Source organism: Myxocyprinus asiaticus, chromosome 12 (genome assembly GCF_019703515.2).
Source record: "Myxocyprinus asiaticus isolate MX2 ecotype Aquarium Trade chromosome 12, UBuf_Myxa_2, whole genome shotgun sequence".
NCBI classification, from domain to species: domain Eukaryota; kingdom Metazoa; phylum Chordata; class Actinopteri; order Cypriniformes; family Catostomidae; genus Myxocyprinus; species Myxocyprinus asiaticus.
This window is the reverse complement of record NC_059355.1, coordinates 6040396-6062269: the sequence shown is the minus strand read 5'-3', so window position 1 is coordinate 6062269 and position 21874 is coordinate 6040396. Positions and strand designations below refer to the sequence as shown.

The following is a 21874-nucleotide window of genomic DNA, read 5'->3' as shown; positions in this document are numbered from 1 at the left end:
GAAATGTAGCAGCAAAACTTCAAGCAATTGCTGAATGGTCCCATCAGAATACACTTCAGAAAATTGTGCATCATTCATTGAGTGCACTACTACTTCTGGGATTAAAAGATACAACTATGCAGACATTTTTATCTTCTCTCTTTCATGTTCTACTTAACGGTTTATGTGGCCCCTGTACCAAAACAATTGCACACCTCTGCTCAATTGAATATTTAAGTCTAATACTGTAAATTGGCAAGCAGATTTCCTTGAATCCCATCAAACAAACAAAAATCCCCACAGTTTGTGAACACAACTGCTGCAACAAAACTTATAAATGTGTATGATTGTGCAAATCAGTATGTCCTAATCTGCACGTGCAACATTTTGCTGTCATTTTCAGTGACAGATCATGTGAAAAAAAGAAGCAATAAATGTTTTGTACATAAAAAAAAACTTCGTTGTTTTAGTAGCATTTAAACATGATTTAATATATTTAAAAAATGTGTAGTTATGATACATCTCCACTTTATACAGAGCACCCCCACTATTTTCAGAAGCACCCTCAGTGATTTTTATCTGGAACCGGGCCTGTCACACAAGAGCTATAATCTCAGTAACAATAAGATTTGGAATCAAAAGTATAATTATGCAAATGTGTGTTTTCTCTCTAGCAGAGGTTCCTCTTCTGTCACTCACTCGACGTTGTGTCGATGTAGTGACACTAGGGGTCGCTCTTGAGAGCCCTGAACACCTCTATTCTTTTGAGAAAAGGCCAATGAGAATTGGCGAGTGGAATTTGCATGCCACTCCCCCGGACATATGGGTATAAAAGGAAAAGGAATGCCCACTTTCATTCAGATTTTTTCTTCGGAGCCGAGCGGTTGTACTATCAGCGAGTTGAATACAACTGCTGTTCTATTCACCTCTTAAGAAGCGTATGTTGTTGGATATACGGTGCATTTCCAGCGGCTTTCTCTCCTTATGCACGACGAGTGCAGATTTCGCCCCTGGGCGCTTCGACAACGCTAAAAGAGTGTATATTCCTGCTAAAGAATATACTTTCTCTATTAGAGCACACACATTGACGTTGAATGTCGTTTTAAAGACGTGTCTTTATAAAGATGTCTTTCCGTCTTTGTGTGTTTCCTGGATGCGGTTGTTATCTCTCCGCCTCCGATGGCCACGGGCGCTGCCTCACGTATCTGGGCAGCGATCACACTGAGGCAGTGTTTGTGGATGGTTCATGTTCTCATTGCGAGAATATGACCATGGCAACATTGCGGTCGCGGCTTTCCTTCTTCTGAAGCGGGAAACCCCACTCTAGCCGCCCCCCACTCTGCGCCTTCTACCCACAGGTATGAGGCCGGCCCGGCTGGTGCTGGATGCAATTTGGGGAGTTCAATAGGCGTGGTCTTGCCGGGTAATTCCCCGCGGACCTCCCGTTCCCCAGCACGATTGTTTGCTCCCGTCTGGTTCCAAAATGAGACCAGCCCGCCTCATGGCCAGCTTTACGTCTCTTTCGGGGCCTGCGAGCAGGATGAGTCTTTGATCGCTGCATCGGAGAGCGCACTGGCGATGTCAGACGCTGAGGACTGGACTGGGCTGCCACCTTCGCGTCTGCCCGCTCAGTCTGAGGCTGACGCAGAGCTGACCGCCATGCTTGCCTGGGCCGCCGCGAATCTCAGGTTGGACTGGAACCCTCCACCCTCCCCTGAGTGCTCACGGCTTGATGATTGGTTCCTGGTTTCGGGGCGCCACTCACGGCCATGCCCCCCGGTTCCTTTCTTCCCGGAGGTGCATGACGAACTGACGAGGTCGTGGAGGGCACCTTTCGCTGCCAGAAACAGACTTCTGGGTTCTGGGTGGGGCGGTCCACGGGTACACGGAGGTCCCTCAGGTGGATAAGGCGGTTGCGATGCACCTGTGCCCACAAAATGCCGCCACCTGGCGGGATCGTCCGGCGCTCCCCTCCAGAGCCTGTAGGACTACGACGTCTCTGGTGACCAAAGCTTACAGTGCCGCTGGACAGGCTGACTCCGCCCTGCATGCCATGGCCCTCCTACAGGTACATCAGGCCAAGGCACTAAAAGAACTGCACGTGGGTAGTCCTGATCCCGATGTGCTGCAGGAGCCTCTGGGCGATGAAGGTCATGGTGCGAGCACTCGGGCAGGCGATGTCCGCCTGTGGCTGAATCTGGTCAAGATGATGGACGCCGACAAAGCACGCTTTCTCAATGCGCCCATCTCCCAGATTGGACTTTTCGGCAACACCTTTGAGGACTTCGCCCAGCAGTTCTCGGCGGTGAAGAAGCAGACGGAGGCCATCCAGCACATCTTGCCCAGGCGCGGCTCAAGATCCCGCACCCCATCTGCTCGCCGAGGGCATCCCCCTGCGGCAGCGAAAGCCCAGGTGGCTCGCCCAAGCCCAGCTCTCGGCCCCAGCGTAAAGCCCCCTGCAGGAAGCTGACACCCCCCGTCTCACGGGCCAGCATGAGGAACTGGAAGGCTCCTAAGCACCCCTGAGACAGACGACCTAGGGAGCGAGATGTCCGCTACAGAGCTGGTATCCAGACCATTCCATCCCCTGGTGGAGGGCCGGGAGGTACATCTTTTGTTTCCTTCTCTTTTTTGTTCGCCGCACCCCGAATGGACTGCGGTATCCAAATTGTCAAAAAAAGAGCGGTTTCCTCACTCTTTGGGTCACATAATTGGTGTTCACGACCGTTGTTGTCACAGCGACCAGACACTGAGCACTCGCAACCAGGGCCCCGCGAATGCGGTCCCCCCATTTTCGCGCGTCCAGCTGCGCCATGCCTACAGCCAACCAGTTGTGACGAGTCTCGAGGATGACCCGAGAGGTCCTCCTCCTCAGTTGCTAACCTGCCCTATGCCGGATACGCAGAGCAAGGTAAGTGCTTCGAGGCCCCCCTCAGCGCAGACACCTTGGGACGAAGCAATGCTCCTCGACATGGTGTCACCTGCTCTTCTCCGCCACGAGGCCCCACCTCCAGGTACGTCAGATGCGACTGTCCCTTTAGTGCCCCTCGCCTGGAGCTTGGATGCATGGTTAATGCTTTCCAAGCCATCGCAGTGGCTGGCCAGGACCATCCAACTCAGCTACGTGATTCAGTTCGCCAGGCACCTGCCCCGGTTCAGTGGCATCCACTTCACTTCAGTGCAGGGCGAGAATGCCGCCACCCTGCGTGCGGAGATCATGACCCTTCTTCACAAGCGCGCGATAGAGCCTGTCCCTCCAGCCGAAATGGGGGAAGGGTTCTACAGCCCTTACTTATTCATACCAAAGAAAGGCGGTGGGTTGCGGCCAATCTTGGACCTGCGAGTTCTGAACCGGGCCTTATACAGACTCATGTTCAAGATGCTAACGCAGAAACACAATTTGACGTGCGTCCGGCATCAATATTGGTTTGCGGCTGTAGACCTGAAGGATGTGTACTTTCACGTCTCGGTTTTACCTCGACACAGACCCTTCCTACGGTTTGCTTTCGAGGTGTATCAGTACAAGGTCCTCCCCTTCGGCCTCTCCCTGTCCCCACACGTCTTCACGAAAGTCGCAGAGGCAGCTCTTGCCCCGTTAAGGGAAGTGGGCGTCCACATACTCAACTACCTCGATGACTGGCTGATTCTAACACACTCTCGAGAGTTTCTGTGCGTGCACAGGGACCTGGTGCTCAGGCACCTCAGCCGTCTAGGGCTTTGGGTCAACTGGGAAAAGAGCAAGTTCTCCCCGGTTCAGAGCATCTCTTTTCTCAGCATGGAGTTAGACTCGGTCTCAATGATAGCACGCCTCACAAGCGAGCGCACGCAGTCAGTGCTGAACTGCCTGAAGTCATTCAGGCGGAGGACAGCGGTTCCACTGAAACACTTTCAGAGGCTCCTGGGGCAAATGGCTCCCTCGGCATGCATATGAGACCGCTTCAGCAATGGCTTTAGACTCGAGTCCCGAGATGGGCATGGCGCTGCGGCACACATTGTGTAGCTATCACGCCGCTCTGCCACCACTTATTCAGCCCTTGGACAGACCTCATGTTTTTGTGGGCAGGAGTTCCCCTACAGCAGGTGTCCAGATGCATCATGGTCGCCACAGACACCTCCAAGTTGGGCTGGGGCCCCATGTGCAATGGGCACGCAGCCGCTTGTTCCTGGACAGGACCATGACTGGGTTGGCACTTCAACTGCCTAGAGTTGCTGGCTGTACTGCTCACCCTGCGGAGGCTATTGTCATTGATCCAGGGCAAGCATGTATTGGTCCAGTTGGACAACACAGCGACAGTAGCGTACATAAATTGCCAAGGCGGTGTATGCTCTCCTCGCATGTTGCAACTCGCCTGCCATTTCCTCCTTTGGAGTCAGCGGCAGCTGAGGTCACTGCAGGCCACTCACATCCTGAGCAGCCTCAATGCTACAGCGGATGTACTGTCGTGGCAGGCGACGCTCAGCGGAGAGTGGAGACTCCACCCCCATGTGGTCCAGCTGATTTGGAGTCGATTCGGCAAAGCACAGGTAGACCTGTTCGCTTCCCGGGAATCCTCCCAATGCCCGCTCTGGTATTCCCTGACGGGAGCCCCCCTCGGGACAGACGCACTGGCACACAGCTGGCCCCGGGGGCTGTGCAAATATGCGTTCCCCGCAGTGAGCCTATTTGCACAGACCCTGTGCAAGGTCAGGGAGGACGAGGAACGAGTCACCCTCGTGGCCCCATATTGGCCCACTCAGACTTGGTTCTCGGACCTCACACTCCTCATGACAGCACCTCCCTGGCAGAGTCCCCTGAGGAAGGACCTTCTTTCTCAGGGACGGGGCACCATCTGGCACCCGTGCCAAGACCTCTGGAACCTCCACATCTGGCCCTTGGACGGGACGTGGAAGACCTAAGTGGCCTACCACCAGCAGTGGTTCACACTATCACTCAGGCCAGAGCTCCCTCAATGAGGCAGCTTTATGCCCTGAAGTGGTGCTTTTTCATGAAATTGGTGTTCTTCTCGAGCCACAGACCCCCAGATATGTGCAGTTGGGTCAGTGCTTTCGTTCCTGCAGGAGAGGCTGGAGGGGCAGCTGTCCCTCTCCACCTTGAAGGTATATGTAGCCGCTATAGCTGCCCACCATGACGCAGTGGACAGTAAGTCCCTAGGGAAGCACTACTTGATCATCAGGTTCCTCAGAGGTGCCCAGAGGCTGAATCCTCCCAGACCATGCCTCTTCCCCTCACGGGATCTCTCCGCAGTCCTCCTGGGCCTTCACAGAGCCCCCTTTGAGCCGCTAGAGTCAGTTGAGTTGAAAGCCCTCTCCTTGAAGACAGCTCTCCTGATTGCGCTCACCTCCATCAAGAGGGTTGGGGACCTGGGAGTTTGCAGCCAGACCCACTACGGGTACTAATATGCCCTGTACTGGGATAGGTGCTCCACAGGTGCCGATTACTCAGGTATCCCCCCTGATGTATTTTCCGCGGTACGGTCTCCCTATTGGCAGATCCGCGTCTCCCTTGGGCAGGGCCCTCTCTGCCCCTGGCCGCCGTGTGTGTAGAGCTCCTCCCCTTCGAGGCAGGACCTACCACCGCGCCCCTTCCATGTGCGGCTGGTGAGCCCACGTGCCGTATTGCCACATGTTGACCTCCCCTTTGGGCAGGATGGGGTCTCCGCGGGGTCTTTTCCCCCTGAAAGAACAGGAATGGAAAAGAACACCTTCCCTGATGCGTATAAGAGCGTTAGATGGTCCCAGCCGGATCTAATACTCTGTGGAGTGAAAACATAGAGAAAAGGCCGCAGCTGGTGCGGCCTGCTCCCATGTTGGTTACGTCGCTTCCCCCCCTCAGGGATGTGGGGAACTACATGATGTCTTTTTGGGGTGTTGGGGGAGGTTACGTGCAGACTGATGCACCTGCTATTATGCATGCAGCAGCTTGCTTGCACCTGCAGTTCACGTAACACGGTTCACGTGTTGTGGCGTTTTTCTATAGGGACCCCTAGTGTCACTACATCGAAACAACGTCGAGTGAGTGACAGAAGGGGAACGTCTTGGTTACTGTCATAACCTCCGTTCCCTGATGGAGGGAACGAGACATTGTGTCCCTCTTGCCACAACGCTGTACTAGCCGCTGAAATGGCCGGACCTTGTCTCGGCTCCTCAGCACAAAACCTGAATGAGAGTGGGCATTCCTTCTCCTTTTATACCTGTATGTCCGGGGGAGTGGCATGCAAATTCCACTCGCCAATTCTCATTGACCTTTTCTCAAAAGAATAGAAGTGCTCGGGGCTCTCAAGAGCGACCCCTTGTGACACTACATCGACACAACGTCTCGTTCCCTCCATCAGGGAACGGATGTTACGACAGTAACCAAGGCGTTTTGTCTATTGGTTTCAAACACCTAATTCAAAGCCCTACTGAATTAAAATAATTTTGAATGTCAGGTTGGGGCATGTTGTCACACTTTTATTGAGGCAGATGTCACATGTTTTAAATGTCATAAATTTTTATAATTGTAGCCAAGTTGAGAAATTTGTAATGTAATTTACATGTAATTTAACTCTAGTCATAAATTGGACATGGCCCCTTTAAGAGTTTTGCAACACCTGCTTTCAGGCACTCTCTCGTGTTAGAGATGAGAGAGCAGATGTTGTGCCAGAGAGCTCCCGGTTTTGTTCATCGGTTGATAATTCTTTGGGTAAATATAAAATTCTACATTAAATGTGTTCAAAAGAGTTGTATGTTAAAATTGAGTGTTTATCATGGTTTATTTTTGAAGGGTGCATATGGATTGCATGTGTGTAGTTTGTGTATACATGCAAGAACTGGGTATGTAAATTTTATATTAATCATATCTTATTTAATGATTTATAGCCCAGAGTGTTTTCCATATAAGTATAATATGTGTTATACGTGAAAATATGAGAATTGTATTGTTTTAAACTATTATTCATGTCCTTAAAGCCTGGTTAGACATGCATAAAATGTTTTGAGTGATTCAAGCGTGTGTGAAATGCATAAAATACTGTGAATGATTTAAGCATGTGTTAAATGTATAAAATGCTATGAATGATATAAGCATGTATTAAAATGATGTATGCTGAAGCAGTTTTTTCTGTTAACATTAGCCTCTACCATATTTCGTTGTACCATATTTCATTTTTTTGAATTTCATTTCCATTCTTTTCATTTTTATATACTGTATATATATATATATATATATATATATATATATATATATATATATATATATATATATATATACAGTATATACACTATCTATATATACACTACAGGTCAAAAGTTTTGAAACACTTATTCTTTATTATAATTTTTTTTAATTTTTTTTTTTTTACATTTTAGAATAATAGTAAAGTCATTAAAACTATGGAATAACATCAATGGAACAATGAGAATTATGTTATGACTAAACAAAATCCAAAATAAATCAAAACTATGTTATATTTTAGCATCTTCAAAGTAGTCACCCTTTGCCTAGAATTTGCAGACATGTACTCTTGACATTTTCTCAACCAACTTCTTGAGGTATCACCCTGGGATGCGTTATAAACAGCATTGAAGGAGTTCCCATCTATGTTGGGCACTTATTGGCTGCTTTTCTTAATTATTTGGTCCAAGTCATCAATTTCAAAAACTTTTTTTTAAATTAACTTTTAGTTTTATAATTAAATAAATTAATATGATGGCACAAATATATTTTTGTCTACAAAACTAATTTCAAACATTTAAGCATACGCCTTCAGATCAAAAGATTTTTAAGATCATGAGAAACAATTCATTCAAGTGTTTCAAAACTTTTGACCGGTAGTGTATATATACACACACACACACACACACACACACACACACACACACGCTGGCAGAATAATGTACAGATTTTGCTGTTATGGAAAGAAATTGGTACTTTTATTCAACTGATCACAATGTATAGTCAGGACATTAATAATGTGAAAAATTACTCTTACAATTTGAAATTTGTTTTCAGAACTTCATAAACTACTTCAAAGAGTTCTCATCAAAAAATCCTCCACGTGCAGCAATGACAGCTTTGCAGATCCTTTTTTTAATTTATTTTTTTTCTGTTTCAAAAGTGGCTTTTTCTTTGCAATTCTTCCCAAAAGGCCTGCACCCCTGAGTCTTCTCTTTACTGTTGTACATGAAACTCGTGTTGAGCGGGTAGAATTCAATGAAGCTGTCAGCTGAGGACATGTGAGGTGCCTATTTCTGTCCTCTTGTTTAGTTGTACATCTGGTCTTCCAAATCTCTTTCTGTCCTTGTTAGAGCCAGTTGTTCTTTGTCTTTGAAGACTGTAGTGTACACCTTTGTAAGAAATCTTAATTTTTTTTGGCAATTTCAAGCATTGTATAGCCTTCATTCCTCAAAACAATGATTGACTGATGAGTTTCTAGAGAAAGCTGTTTCTTTTTTTGCCATTTTTGACCTAATATTGACCTTAAGACATGCCAGTCTATTGCATACTGTGGCAACTCAAAAACAAACACAAAGACAATGTTAAGCTTTATTTAACGAACCAAATAGCTTTCAACAGTGATTTTCTAGTGCCAGATTAGCAATTTAGCATGATTACTCAAGGATAAGGTGTTGGAGTGATGGCTGCTGGAAATGGGGCCTGTTTAGATTCGATCAAAAATTACTTTTTTCAAATAGTGATGGTGCTGTTTTTTTACATCAGTAATGTCCTGACTATACTTTGTGATCAGTTGAAAGCCACTTTGGTGAATAAAAGTACAAATTTTTCCCTATCTGTCACTTACTCGACGTTGTGTCGATGTAGTGACACTAGGGGTCACTCTTGGGAGCCCGAGACACCTCTGGTCTTTGATAAAAGGCCAATGAAAATTGGCGAGTGGTATTTGCATGCCACTCCCCTGGACATACGGGTATAAAAGGAGCTGGTATGCATCCACTCATTCAGATTTTCTCTTTGGAGCCGAACGGTCACGCTCATTGAGCTGAATACTACTGTTCATTCACCTCTGCTGGATCTGACGGCGCATTTCAGCGGCTTCTCCCTCCTCTGCACTGGTGCACTGCAGAGAAACTTCGGCAGAAAAACTAGAGAGTATATTTTCTGAAAGAGCTTTTTTCCCCTCTAAAAGAGTATATATTTCTCTAAAAGAGCGCACACACGGAACGTCTTTTTAAAGATGCGTCTTTTTAAAGATGCCTTTCCGATTGTGTGTTATTCATGGTTGCGGTCGTTATCTCTCAACTTCAGATGGTCATGATCGCTGTCTTTCGTGTCTGGGTGCGACCCACACGGAGGCGGCGTTTGTAAATATTTCATGTTCTCACTGTGAGAACATGACCATGGCAACGTTGCGGTCGCGGCTTGCTTTCGTAAGAAAGCAAGCCACCACAGCAGCTCCCCGCCTCGGTCCTTCTACCTACGGGTATGAGGCCAGCGCGGCTAGCGCTGGGGGCGATTTGGGGACCCCAATGGGATCGTCTCCGCCGGGTATCCCCCCGCGGACCTCCCATTCCCCAGCACGCTCATCTGCCCCAATTGGCCTTCCGGATGAGTTCGCCGGCTCATCTCAAGGTGAGTCTGGGAACTTGTTCGGAGCCCGCGAAGATGATGAGCTCTTGAGCGCAGCATTGGAGAGCGGGCTTGTCCAGTCGGACGCAGAAGCCTCAGCTGGGCTTCCCCCTTCGGGGACGATCGCCCAGTCACAGACCAATGCCGAAATGACGGACATGCTTTCCCATGCTTTCCCCTGAACCCTCGCGGCTTGATGATTGGTTTCTGGGCTCGCGGCGCCGCTCAAAGCAGCCACGCCCCGCTCCAGTGCCATTCTTCCCGGAAGTGCGTGAGGAGCTGATGAAGTCATGGAAGGCACCTTTTACTGCCCGGCCCCGACTCCGCAGTTCCCCCGCTCTCACCACCCTCGATGGTGGGGCGCCCAAGGGCTATACGGCGATTCCCCCGGTGGATAAGGTGCTCGCGGTACACCTATGCCCGCAGAGCGCCGCCACCTGGCGTGGACGCCCTAAGCTCCCATCCAAGCCCTGTAGGCTCACGTCGTCCCTGACGGCTAAGGCCTACAGTGCTGCTGGACAAGCCGCCCCTGCCCTGCACGCCATGGCTCTCCTGCAGTTCCACCAAGCCAAGGTGCTGAAAGAACTGCACGAGGGTAGTCCCGCCCCAGATTTGATGCAGGAACTGCGCTCGGTGACCGGCCTCGCTCTCTGGGCGATGAAGGTCATGGCGCGGTCTCTCGGGTGGACGATGGCCACACTAGTGGTCCAGGAGCACCACCTTTGGCTCAACCTAGTCGAGATGGGCGAGGCCGACAGGACGCGGTTCCTTGCTGCCCCCATTTCCCAGGCGGGCCTATTCGGCGAAACCGTCGAGGACTTTGCCCAGCAGTTCTCGACGGTGAAGCAGCAGACGGAGGCAATCCGGCACATCCTGCCCTGGCGAGGCTCAAGATCCCGCACCCCGTCTGCTCGTCGCCAAGGGTGTCCCACTGCGGTGACTGCACTGGCTCGCCGCAGCCCGACCCTTCAGTCCGGCCCTGGCATGGAGCCCACTGCAGGAAGCCGACGCCACCTGTCTCACAGCCGGCGCTGAATAACCCACGGAAGTCCTCGAAGCGCCCCTGAGATGGGCGACCCAGGGACGAGGGAACCCACTCACGTGGAGCTGGTAAGAAGACCACTCCATCCCCCTTCTTTTTTAGGGAAAGAGGCCACGACTGGGTTAAGCCTGTCTCTATCTTTTGGGTAGTCGACTTGTCCCCAAAAAGGGCCGTTCAACACTCATAACTATGTTGGGGGAGGTTACGTGTCGACCTGGTGTGCTGGCTATGAGGCACACAGTAGACTGCCCACCACACACCACCAGTTCACGTAACACAGTTCAGCCAGTTGTGGCGTTTCGTATAGGGACCCCTAGTGTCACTACATCGACACAACATCGAGTGAGTGACAGATAGGGAACGTCATGGTTACTTGTGTAACCTCCGTTCCCTGATGGAGGGAACGAGACATTGTGTCCCTCCTGCCACAATGCTGAACTACCCGCTGAAATGGCCGGACCTTATATCGGCTCCTCAGCATAAAACCTGAATGAGTGGTTGCATACCAGCTCCTTTTACACCCGTATGTCTGGGGGAGTGGCATGCAAATACCACTCGCCAATTTTCATTGGCCTTTTATCAAAGACCAAAGGTGTCTCGGGCTCCCAAGAGTGACCCCTAGTGTCATTACATCGACACAACGTCTCGTTCCCTCCATCAGGGAATGGAGGTTACACAAGTAGCCATGACGATTTCCATAAGAGCAAAATCTGTACACTATTCCAAACTTTTGGCCGCCAGTGTATATATATATATAAGGCCTCATCGACCGCTGTTTTTCCCCCTTTTTGTTAACAGCCGTCAAATTAAACCCCCCAGAAATTGTTTTGTGTCCTTTGTGATTATTTTCAACCCACCGGCTACACAATTTATCAATTACAATATTTGTTAGCCAAAATCATGTTGTGATATTTTTGTACTGTATGTGACAACATGCCCCACTATTGGGGTAAATGAACTGTATCTTGGGCAGTAATGGTGAAAATACTTCAGGGTACAGTATGAGACTATGCAGATATTGACTTTCAAAAATAAACATACACTGAGAAATACTCACTGTAAAAGGTATGGCAACTAGACCCGGTCTCCCCTTTATGTAATGAAGGCCATATTCTATATACTACACTTTTCACAGGTTTGTTGTGATAAAAACAATCATAATTTAGCTATTCACCATTTCTGACTCTAACTTTTAGAATTAAACAGAATTTTTGCCACTGTACCTTTAAGAATTTACATTCTGATCAGCTAATGTCTCCAGCTGTAAAAACTACCAGCATAATTTACACTGTTATACATCAAGTTACTGAATACTAAATTAGTGTCAAATGTGCTCATGGTTGTGACTTCAATATTTTGATGATTTTTTTATGACTTTTTTTTTTGCAGGTTTTCAAAAAGTATCTGGGCGGTCTAGAGAGAGAGAGAGCTAGAGGGAACGCTTTCATTTCAAAAGAGTGAGAAAAAGATTGTTTTCCATGATACTGTGTATATCATGCCCTTTAAGATTTAGATGTGTGAAGTACGAGAACGTGGCTCTCTACCTTGGCGTTCTCATCACGCAGGTTGAACGTGAGCTCCAGATTGGACAGGAAGTAGTCAGAAAACTCAGGATACATGTCGAGAACCTCCAGAAGATCCTCTCTGTGGATGGTGTGCAGGTCGCAGTAGCTTAGTGCTCGAACATCTGCGTTGGCTTTCCCCGGCTTGGCATACAGATGAATCATCTCTCCAAAAATATCATTCTTACCTGGGAGGTGGGCGTACAGAGATCAGTGGAGAAGAGAGGGAGGAAAAGATAATACAATGAAGAACATGATAAATTAGAAAATTAGAAGGGAAGAAAATTTATTTGCAAGATATTAGTGCGCGTTTGTGTGTGTGAGTGTGTATGTATGTCAGTGTTTCCTACAGAATAATGTTTTTGTATGACTGGTATGGATGGGAAATTCATGATTCCAGTTTGAATTCCTTAATGGTTCCATTAACAATTCTTACTTTTCAGGAGGAAATATTTGTAAATAAATAATGCAATTTTTATTACATTTACTGGTCTTAGCAGTGGTTGCCAAATATCAGATTTTAACAGATAAGGTATAACAAATAAGAGATACATTTAATACAATTCTTGCAAAAGGTGTGTGTACACATACTTGCAATCCAATAACTAGTCCTATTGAAAGTCATAAAAATAACACTGTTCAGAAAAGCCGGTTCAGAATAAGTTCTTGATTTCCAACCCTTAATATCGGTTCTTAACAAAACAATTTCAAAAATTGCAATGTAAAATATTTAAATGTTGTTTTTTTTCTTTTCTTTTTTCTTCTATTAAATAGCATATATTACAATGAAACTCCTGTGAATTTGTAACATTAACTTCTGTACACGTAAGCTTGATCATGTGGTCTTGGTTTTGAGACCTCTTAAACCTGGGTTTGGGTCTCAATCTGGTTTAAATCTGGATCTCAAGGGGTCTAATTATGGTGCTGGTCTTTGGTAGTCTGTTATTGTTCTGGGACTTGGAAGGTGTGGTCTTGATTCATAAACATCAAGACAGTATGCAAGTCAGCTGTTAATTCAGTAACTGTTCTTATAGATTAAGCAAGGAACAATTTCAAACCAATAGCAAAAACGTCTTTTTGACTGATTCATTCAGAGACCTGGTCAAGAGAGTCATTCATTTTCGGATCTGATTACACTGTTGCACTATATGTTTATTTTTGAGTGCAGCAAGCAGACAATGCAATAGAAAGACTTGTTGTCTTTACTGTCTTTGTATTATTTTTTTGTCATCACATTCAATTTAGACTGCGGACTCACAACTCCGGCTAAATATAATTTCTTTTGTCTTGGTGCAGTAGATTCAGAAGTGATGCAGCACTACCGCTGCATAGTGGTGCAGGAAACACATATGTGTGTATATATACAGTATTTAAGCCTCTACAGTCCACATGTATTCAGAATTTTATGAGGACACAAGCCAACAGAAAGGTCAAGGCCTGACAGCATATTTCTACAGTGACACATATCAAAGGTCAGGCTTGACAATGAAACAACAGCCAACTTGGCAGCAGCCACCTGCCACAGGGTCTAAATCCGGCTCAGGGTCACGACTAAAGCCACTGGTACTGTACATTGTACATAGAGTATTTGAGGCAAGCCTATAGATAAAGCAGTATGATGTTACAGTAACAGAGTTCGAATTAGAGTACAATGATGAAGTGTCCATCTGCAACACTTTCATAAGAGAATAGATTCTTGCTGAGGTGGTTCGTTTTTCTCCAAAAACCTAAGAACACTCATAAGCAATGGAGAAAGTTTCTCTCAGCAATTTTGTGCAGAGAATTTCTGCTGAGTTGCATGGGAGTATGTGAATGTGTGTGTGCCTTTTTCTTCCGCTGGCCTTATTCTGTTAAAGACAGCTTGCGTTGGAAGAGAGATGGACCTTTTATATTCAGCTTATTCTGCACTGTGGATATAGACCCTAAGCATATGTGTGAGTTCCCTGCACCAATTTTTAAATCTATAGCAGCAGAATGGCAGAAGAAATTATATTTTACTTGAGTTATTTGTGAGTTTTCTGTCCAAATTGAACAACGTGACAACTCTTAATAATTAGTTTGAGATGGTGAAATCGTAAGATATTGAACGACTTTCCTCATACGAAAAGGTATAAATTTTATTTCCATATTTATAACCATAGTGACCAACCAATTAACAAAAAGATATTCAAATCGATACAATACAGGCATCAAATTTTAGCTTGTCTCCTATCCAACACTTAAAAATGCTATTTTCTGCTATGCTGCTATTTTCTTGTTAAAATCATGGTTAGTTTTAGTTTGGGTAAGGAGTTAGACATAATGGTTTGGTTTAGGTTTGGGGTGTGGGTGATGGGTTAAATGTAGGAAACATTGTAATAACATCATTTGATGGTTTGTTCATTTTTCCTTTATTAAAATCTTATGATTTTGTATGAGCCGACTTCTACGATTTTGCCATCTCGTATTATTACGACCTGCCATAACACTGGGTTGATATCAAATGTTGCATGTAACAATGCAACACATCTTTCTATTATTTCTATTCTCGACAACAAACATACAACTAGTGCGTGACTAATGTAGTCCGATTGACAAACGAATGACTCTTATGAACTGCTTCTTTTACTGAATCATTCGAAAAGATTCACTAACACAAGGGTTACCGATGTGAATCCTTCGAAACCTTCAGTGAATTTGTCAGTGTTGTTACTATATTAACATCAAAATCACTTACGCAAGACATTACTTTCAGTCATGTCTGACTATGTGGAAATAAACTGTTTTGTGCATTTAAGGTTTCTGAAATTGTAGCATACTGTAGTTAAAGATAAACATTTGCGACACTTTAATTTGAATAAAAAATATGAAAAAATTAAACTATAATTTAAATCTTTAAAACACTGCCTCACTGCAAAAACAGAATTCTGTAGGAACCATTGGTGTGAGTTCTATAAATGTGGCCATATATAATAAAACTAGTGCTGTCACTTGGGGCTCTCCATCACACTGACATTTCGCAAATCGAATGAACAAGGGAAACATGTACCACACCGCTGTTACTCTCATTCCCACGTTTACTTATTTAATTATGACCTTTCTATCTCTCTCTCCCTCTCCCTAATTCTCTCACTTTCACATTTGTTTTCTATCTCACCTTTCCTCTATTTCAGTCTCTCTCCATCTATAAAAACATAATGAGCTCATCACAGGACAGATATCCTTGAATGAAGGACACCACTTCTTTCATTAAATCTCTTATTACCTGTGAGCCTCTGAGCTGTTTATATTAAATTTAGATGAGTGTGCAAGTGCTAAATTGTAAGACAACCCATTTTCCACAGCAATCCAATAATCTGCAGTGCTGTATGGATACTGACACTGTAAACAGTAGATTATTGGATGTATATTCCCTTGTGCCAGCTTTGTCGATCTGTCCTTCTGTGGCTCTTTACTTCCTAATTTGATGGTCAAATGCATCAGAATCATTGGTTAATATTTTTCCCCACCCATATGGCCTTGGTTACTGTGGCAAGCAGGGTGGAACCGAGTGCTGTCTGGGCCCGCCCTGCTCGCCACACTTACATAAGCAAAGACACTGTTTCAGAGGTGGAAAAGTTGCTGCAATTTGATGAAAGATTTTGAAAGAAATTTCTTTTTTAGATTATTGTGCACTCACAGATAAGTCCAGGGACTCGATAAGACTGGGGACAATTATTGTGTAGTGGAGAAGCAAAGTGGTTAAATTAAAGATCTGGGCTATTAACCAAATGTTTGCAGGTTTGAATCCCAAAAGGTGCCCTTAATTAAGATTCCTAACCCGAGATAACTCCAGAAGGATTCTTGGATTGTTCCTATAATTATATCAATAAATGATGACAGAAATCAAAAATGAAAACTTGGCACAGTTGGCAGGACCAAAGGCAAGTACAAATTGGCTTGAAAAGTAAATGATGTAATAAAAGGAACTAATGGTTTAAATAAAACTATAAAAACAATAGTCTGACCCTCACTGATGTAAAAGAACGATTCAAATCAAACCTGCTTCTTAAGGAAATGTATGTACTTACTTGCACATATTCTAAAAGCTTTAACCAAAGTAAAAAATTTGTCATCAAAAGTTTATTTTATAATTTTTATTTAATTTATTTCTCCAAAATTCCAAATTGGTTACACATAGTTACTGTGTGTGCAATATTCTCACAGTAAACTACTAAAACCAAAAAATGAGGAACCAAATCACAATGTGTCTTTTTTGGAATCACTGGTAACACTTTACAATAAGGTTCTATTTGTTAACATTAGTAAATGCATTAGGTATCATGAACTAACAATGAACAATATATTTTTACAGCATTTAATCATCTTGGTTAATGTTAATTTATAAAAACACAATTGTTCATGGTTAGTTCATGTTAGCTAATAATGCATTAACTAATGTTAATTAATACAACATCTAATTTTAGAAATGTATTAGTACATGTTAAAATGAACATTAAACAAGATTAATAAGTGCTGAAAAAGTATTGTTCACTGTTAGTTCATGTTAAAGGGATTGTTCACCCAAAAACAAAAATTGCCTTATCATTTACTCACCCTCATGCCATCCCAGATGTGTTTGACTTTCTTTCTTCAGCAGAACACAAACAAACATTTTTAGAAAAATATCTCCTTTGTAGCTCCAAAAATCACATAAAGGCAGCATAAAACGTAAATCATACAACTACAGTGGTTTAATCCATATCTTCAGAAGCGATATAATAGGTGTGGGTGAGAAGCAGAACAATATTTAAGTCATTTTTTACTCTAAATCTCCACTTTAACTTTCAAATGTGAAAGTGAAACTAAACAGGCACCACATGTGACTTTCAGATGTAAAAGTGAAAGTGGAGATTTAGAGTAAAAAAAGGAATTACATTTTTATCTGTTTCTCACCCACACCTATTATATTGCTCCTGAAGACATGGATTTAACCACTGGAGTCTTATGGATTACTTCCATGTTTCCTTTATGTGATTTTTGGAGCTGCAAGGGTCTGATCACCATTCACTTGCATTGTATGGACCTACAGAGCTGAGATATTCTTTAAAAAAAATGTGTGTTCTGCAGAAGAAAGAAAGTCGTACACATCTGGGATGGCACAAGGGTAAGTACATAATGAGAGAATTTAAATTTTGGGGTGAGCTATCCCTTTACCTAATGTAGTTAACTAATGTTAACAAATACAACCTTATTGTAGTGTTACCGACACGTTTTTGTGATACTTGCAGTTGCACTGGAGACTGGTCAATCTTGTTGAACTGCACTGACCAAAATTCAAACACTATTGGCAGGCATGAAAAAAAGTTCCTTTTTAACCTTGCATGGTGCCATTCAATGGTGACACTATGTTAAAGAAATTGTTAATCCAAAAATATCATAAATGATATCATAATTTACTCATCCTAATGTTGTTCCAATCTCATATGACTTTCTTTCTTATGCAGAACACAAAAGAAAAAAACATGCATGAATGTCCTGTGGCTGAATTCAATACAATGGCAGTTGATAATCACTCACTTTAAAACTTAAAAAAGCACCCAAAATTTTAATAAAAGTAATCCATGTGATTTGTGCATAATATTCTAAGTCTTCTGAAGGCATACTGAGGTTTGTTGAGAAATAACCTGAAATGTAATTCTTTTTACAGTAAAAATCTTGATGTCCATTGAGCATTCATGAGCACGTTCATGCAAGAACTTGCATTGTTTTTAGTGCTAAACGATGTAAGTTCTCAAAAAAAGAAGGAAAGCCATATGGGTTTGGAACAACATGAGGATGAGTAAATTATGATAGAATTTTTATTTTTGGGTGATCTATTCCTTTGAAGTTATAGAAAATACATGATAAATAAATATTCTAATACCCATGAGATTTTACACCCAGTCTTATCTTATACACCCAGTTCACAGTGATAATGTGTTTGATTGCTCATCACTCACCCAGTATGGCCACCACTGTGTCATCCCTGAGGATCTCAATGGATCCCCTGGCGAGGAAGTAGAGGGCCGTGAGAACATCCCCGCAATGCACCAGCGTATCACCCGGCGGTGCGTGGGTGGTCTTGAAACGCATTGCCAGTGCCCGTAGACATCCGTTGGTCGCTCCATGAAACGCCTTACAGCTCTGGAGCAAACTATTGTTCAGATGAAGACAAATATCAGCCTGCAGGCACTCTGGAAAACCCTTCAGTACCTGCAGAGAGGGGGAAGAGAGAGAGAAAAAGACAGAAAAGGAGAGACAAAGTTCCCCATGGAGAAGAGGAGTGCAGAATGATTGCAGGTTTATAAGAGCTTTGAGTTCAAGCTCAGATTATACAATGCTAATATAGCCCTGTCTCTGGGAACATTTGTTTTTACTGCGGCTTTAGATCAGGTTTGCCTTTGATTTGCTTTTGCTTCATATAAAATGATATATGACACATCAAGAAGAGGAGAATGCAATTGCCAGTTGTGTTGTGGCCAATTTCTCATGTTCTTCAGGCTTTTTGGTTCATTTAAAAGAAAAAATGGGTAAAAAACAATATGTTTCCTGTATGAAATTAGATTTGTGTTGTCAATTCAGGAACAACAAAAACTTTCATGGCAAATAGACCACAACACTTAAACACCTTTCTATCTGTCTGTCTGTCTGTCTGTCGTGAGGAATAATAAAATGGAAACAATGACAGTACAACCTACATCCATTAAAGTGAACTTTCATTTAATTGAATAAAAGGAACTAAATTATAACAGTGAAAATGTGTTAATAGTATTTGGCAAATGCCTGTGCCAGGAATGAGGTTGGCGTCATGCCAGCCGCAGTGCCCATGGCCATTAGTTTCCTGAATAGTCTTTGAATACAGAGGATCTAACATCAATCTTCAGATGGCCCAATCTTTAATTACTTTGATTGGCTTTACCATTTAGACTATGCATACCAAATAAATCATTTTATTTTACCAACACACCTCAAGGTTATATTCACAGTTAAAAATCATATCGAACCAAACATTAAAGCAGACAAGACATTTATCTGTACCTCCTGCTCTTACCAGAGTGTTGAAGTCAGTCCATTTGAGTGCATATAAGAAAGAGACAATGCTTATCAGATCAGTGCGTAGACAACATTAACTCGTTCAACATTAACGCAGTATCAGACTGGCACATTAAAAACTGTTAGGAACACTGTTTGTTCAATAAATCTGTGTTCAATAACATAGATCATAGTTCACCCCAAAATGAAAATTCTGTCATCGTTTGCTCACTGTCATGTTGTTCCAAACCCGTACAAGTTTATTTCTTCTGTAGAACAAGAAGATGTTAGGTGGTGTTAGGGACTGATAGCCTCTGTCACCATTCACTTTCTAGCATCTTTTTTCTATACATTGAAAGCAAATAGTGATTAAAGCTAACATTCTTCCAAGGAAGAAAAATGTCAAGTTTGAAACAACATGAGGGTGAGTAAATGATGATAGAATTTACATTTAGGATGAACTATCCCTTTAAGGGAAAACAGCCTGACTACACACACAGGTTCGTACCATGTTCATGTCAATTCCATTGGTGTAGGTCCACGCATGTTGGAAGTATTCCTCAAGTCTTTGTCTGAGCGGGTTGGGGATCTGGTGGAAGCGGATGAATTCTTTGACCCGAAGCATCTGCAGATGGTACCGAGCTGTTCCGGAGTACAGCCGCTGGATTATAGCTGACACATTCCCAAAGATGCTAGCATACATCAGAGCTATAATACAAGGGCAAAGGTCAGGATTCAAGCTATTTTAAAGCCAGAAAATACAGGGTAAATATAATATGATAATAATAATAACAACTTTATTTTTATAGCACCTTTTAGCAATTTAGCACAAAGTGCTTCACAAAACACACCCAGTAAAACACAAGGTAAAAAAAGAAATTCATAAAGTAATAAAAGCAAGTCCATACAAATTAGTTTTTAAACGAGACTTAAAAAGACACAGATTCAGCAGATCTAATATCCCAGGGCAGGCTGTTACATAATCGTGGGGCCTTCAATACAAAATCACCTTTTGTTTTGCATCTGGATCTTGGAACAGCCAACAGTTCATGTCAAGAGATCTAATTGTTTAATTAAAAAAAATCTTAAAATCAGCCCTAAAATGAATTGGTAATCAGTGCAAAGAAGCTAAAACTGGAGTAATATGATTAAAAGACCTAGTTAGTGTCAAAAATCTTGCTGCAGCATTTTGCACTGATTGTAGCCGTGCTAAAGTGCATTGATTTTGAATTGAAAACAGGGCATTACAAAAATCAAGACGAGACAAAATGAAAGCATGAATAAGCTTCTCTGTATCCCTACAACTCAAAACATGTATCACCTTGAAAATGTTCCTTAACTGATAAAAACAAGACTGAACTAACTTTCTGATATAATATAAAAAATTTAAATTGGTATCAAAATAGATGCCCAGATTTCTCACCACCTGCTGAATATTTGGGACTATACACTACTAGTCAAAAGTTTGGACACACCAAATTCTCATTCTTTATCAACACTTTTTTTTCAGATTTAAGAATGATAGTAATCAAAACTATGAATGACACAACTGAAAGTATACAAATTAAAAAAATACAAACATATATATATATATATATACACACAGATCAGCCACAACATTAAAACCACCTGCCTAATATTGTGTAGGTCCCCCTCGTGCCACTAAAACAGCACCAAATCGCATCAGAACAACATTCTTAGATGCTATTCTTCTCACCAAAATTGAACAGAGCGGTTATCTGAGTTACTGCAGACTTTGTTAGTTCAAACCAATCTGGCCATTCTCTGTTGACCTCTCTCATCAACAAGGCATTTCCGTCTACAGAACTGCCCCTCACTGGATGTTTTTTGTTTTTGGCACCATTCTGACTAAAGTAGAGGCTTTTGTGTGTGAAAATCCCAGGAGATCAGCAATTGCTAAAATACTCAAACCAGCCAGTCTGGCACCAACAATGTCCATGCGATTATCTAATCAGCCAATCGTGTGGCAGCAATGCAGTGCATAAAATCATGTAGATACGGGTCAGGAGCTTCAGTTAATGTTCACATCAACCATCAGAATGGGGAACATTTTTTATCTCAGTGATTTGGACTGTGGCATGATTGTTGGTGCCAGATGGGCTAGTTTGAGTATTTCTGTAACTGCTGATCTACTGGGATTTTAGTTCCAGTCCTTGAATCTGACTGGATGAGAGACGTTCCATGAGTACTAATTGTCTCACACCATCAGCACTCGGACGCTTCACTGTGTGTATTACTCTGCTTGTGTTCGTGCTGTTCTAAAGTGTAAGAGCAGTGCAAATGTGTTAAGAGCTTTCTGTCTCCTTACATTTAATAATTTTGTGACATTACATATTTTAGCCAGCAGGTGGAGGCAAAAGACCATTTTTGTGTGTAATATGAGCCATTTGGTGATGTGAATTGAGTCAGCATCAGTCAGTGTTTACATTCAACAGCACTCTGTGATCACTCGTATTACTACTACACTACTAAAGCTAGGAAATTGTTTTAAATGGCTTTAAACTAACAACTTCAGCATTAAGGCTCATCACAGCTGAGAGACACGACAGACTGATTAATTACAAAACTCAAGGCACTTACCTCTAGCCGGAGTTTCCAAATTGGAGAGGATGTACTATTCAAAATGGTGGAGGAGATTGCGGTTTCTATAGTGAAAGACTCTTGCGCACCAGC

At 43.3% G+C, this 21874-nt stretch overlaps 1 protein-coding gene across 3 annotated transcripts in view; it reads right to left on the bottom strand.

Moving 5' to 3' along the window:
- The window catches only part of LOC127448924 (potassium voltage-gated channel subfamily H member 7-like), a 117356-nt gene that overhangs the window by 14282 nt on the left and 81200 nt on the right, over positions 1-21874 (bottom strand). For all 3 annotated transcript variants that reach the window (XM_051711879.1, XM_051711881.1, XM_051711880.1), the window contains 3 exons: positions 19689-19888; positions 18109-18352; positions 12131-12336 (listed from right to left, as the gene is read on the bottom strand). In XM_051711879.1, coding sequence (XP_051567839.1) covers positions 12131-12336; positions 18109-18352; positions 19689-19888 — 650 coding nt within the window. The remainder of the gene's footprint in view (positions 1-12130; positions 12337-18108; positions 18353-19688; positions 19889-21874) is intronic.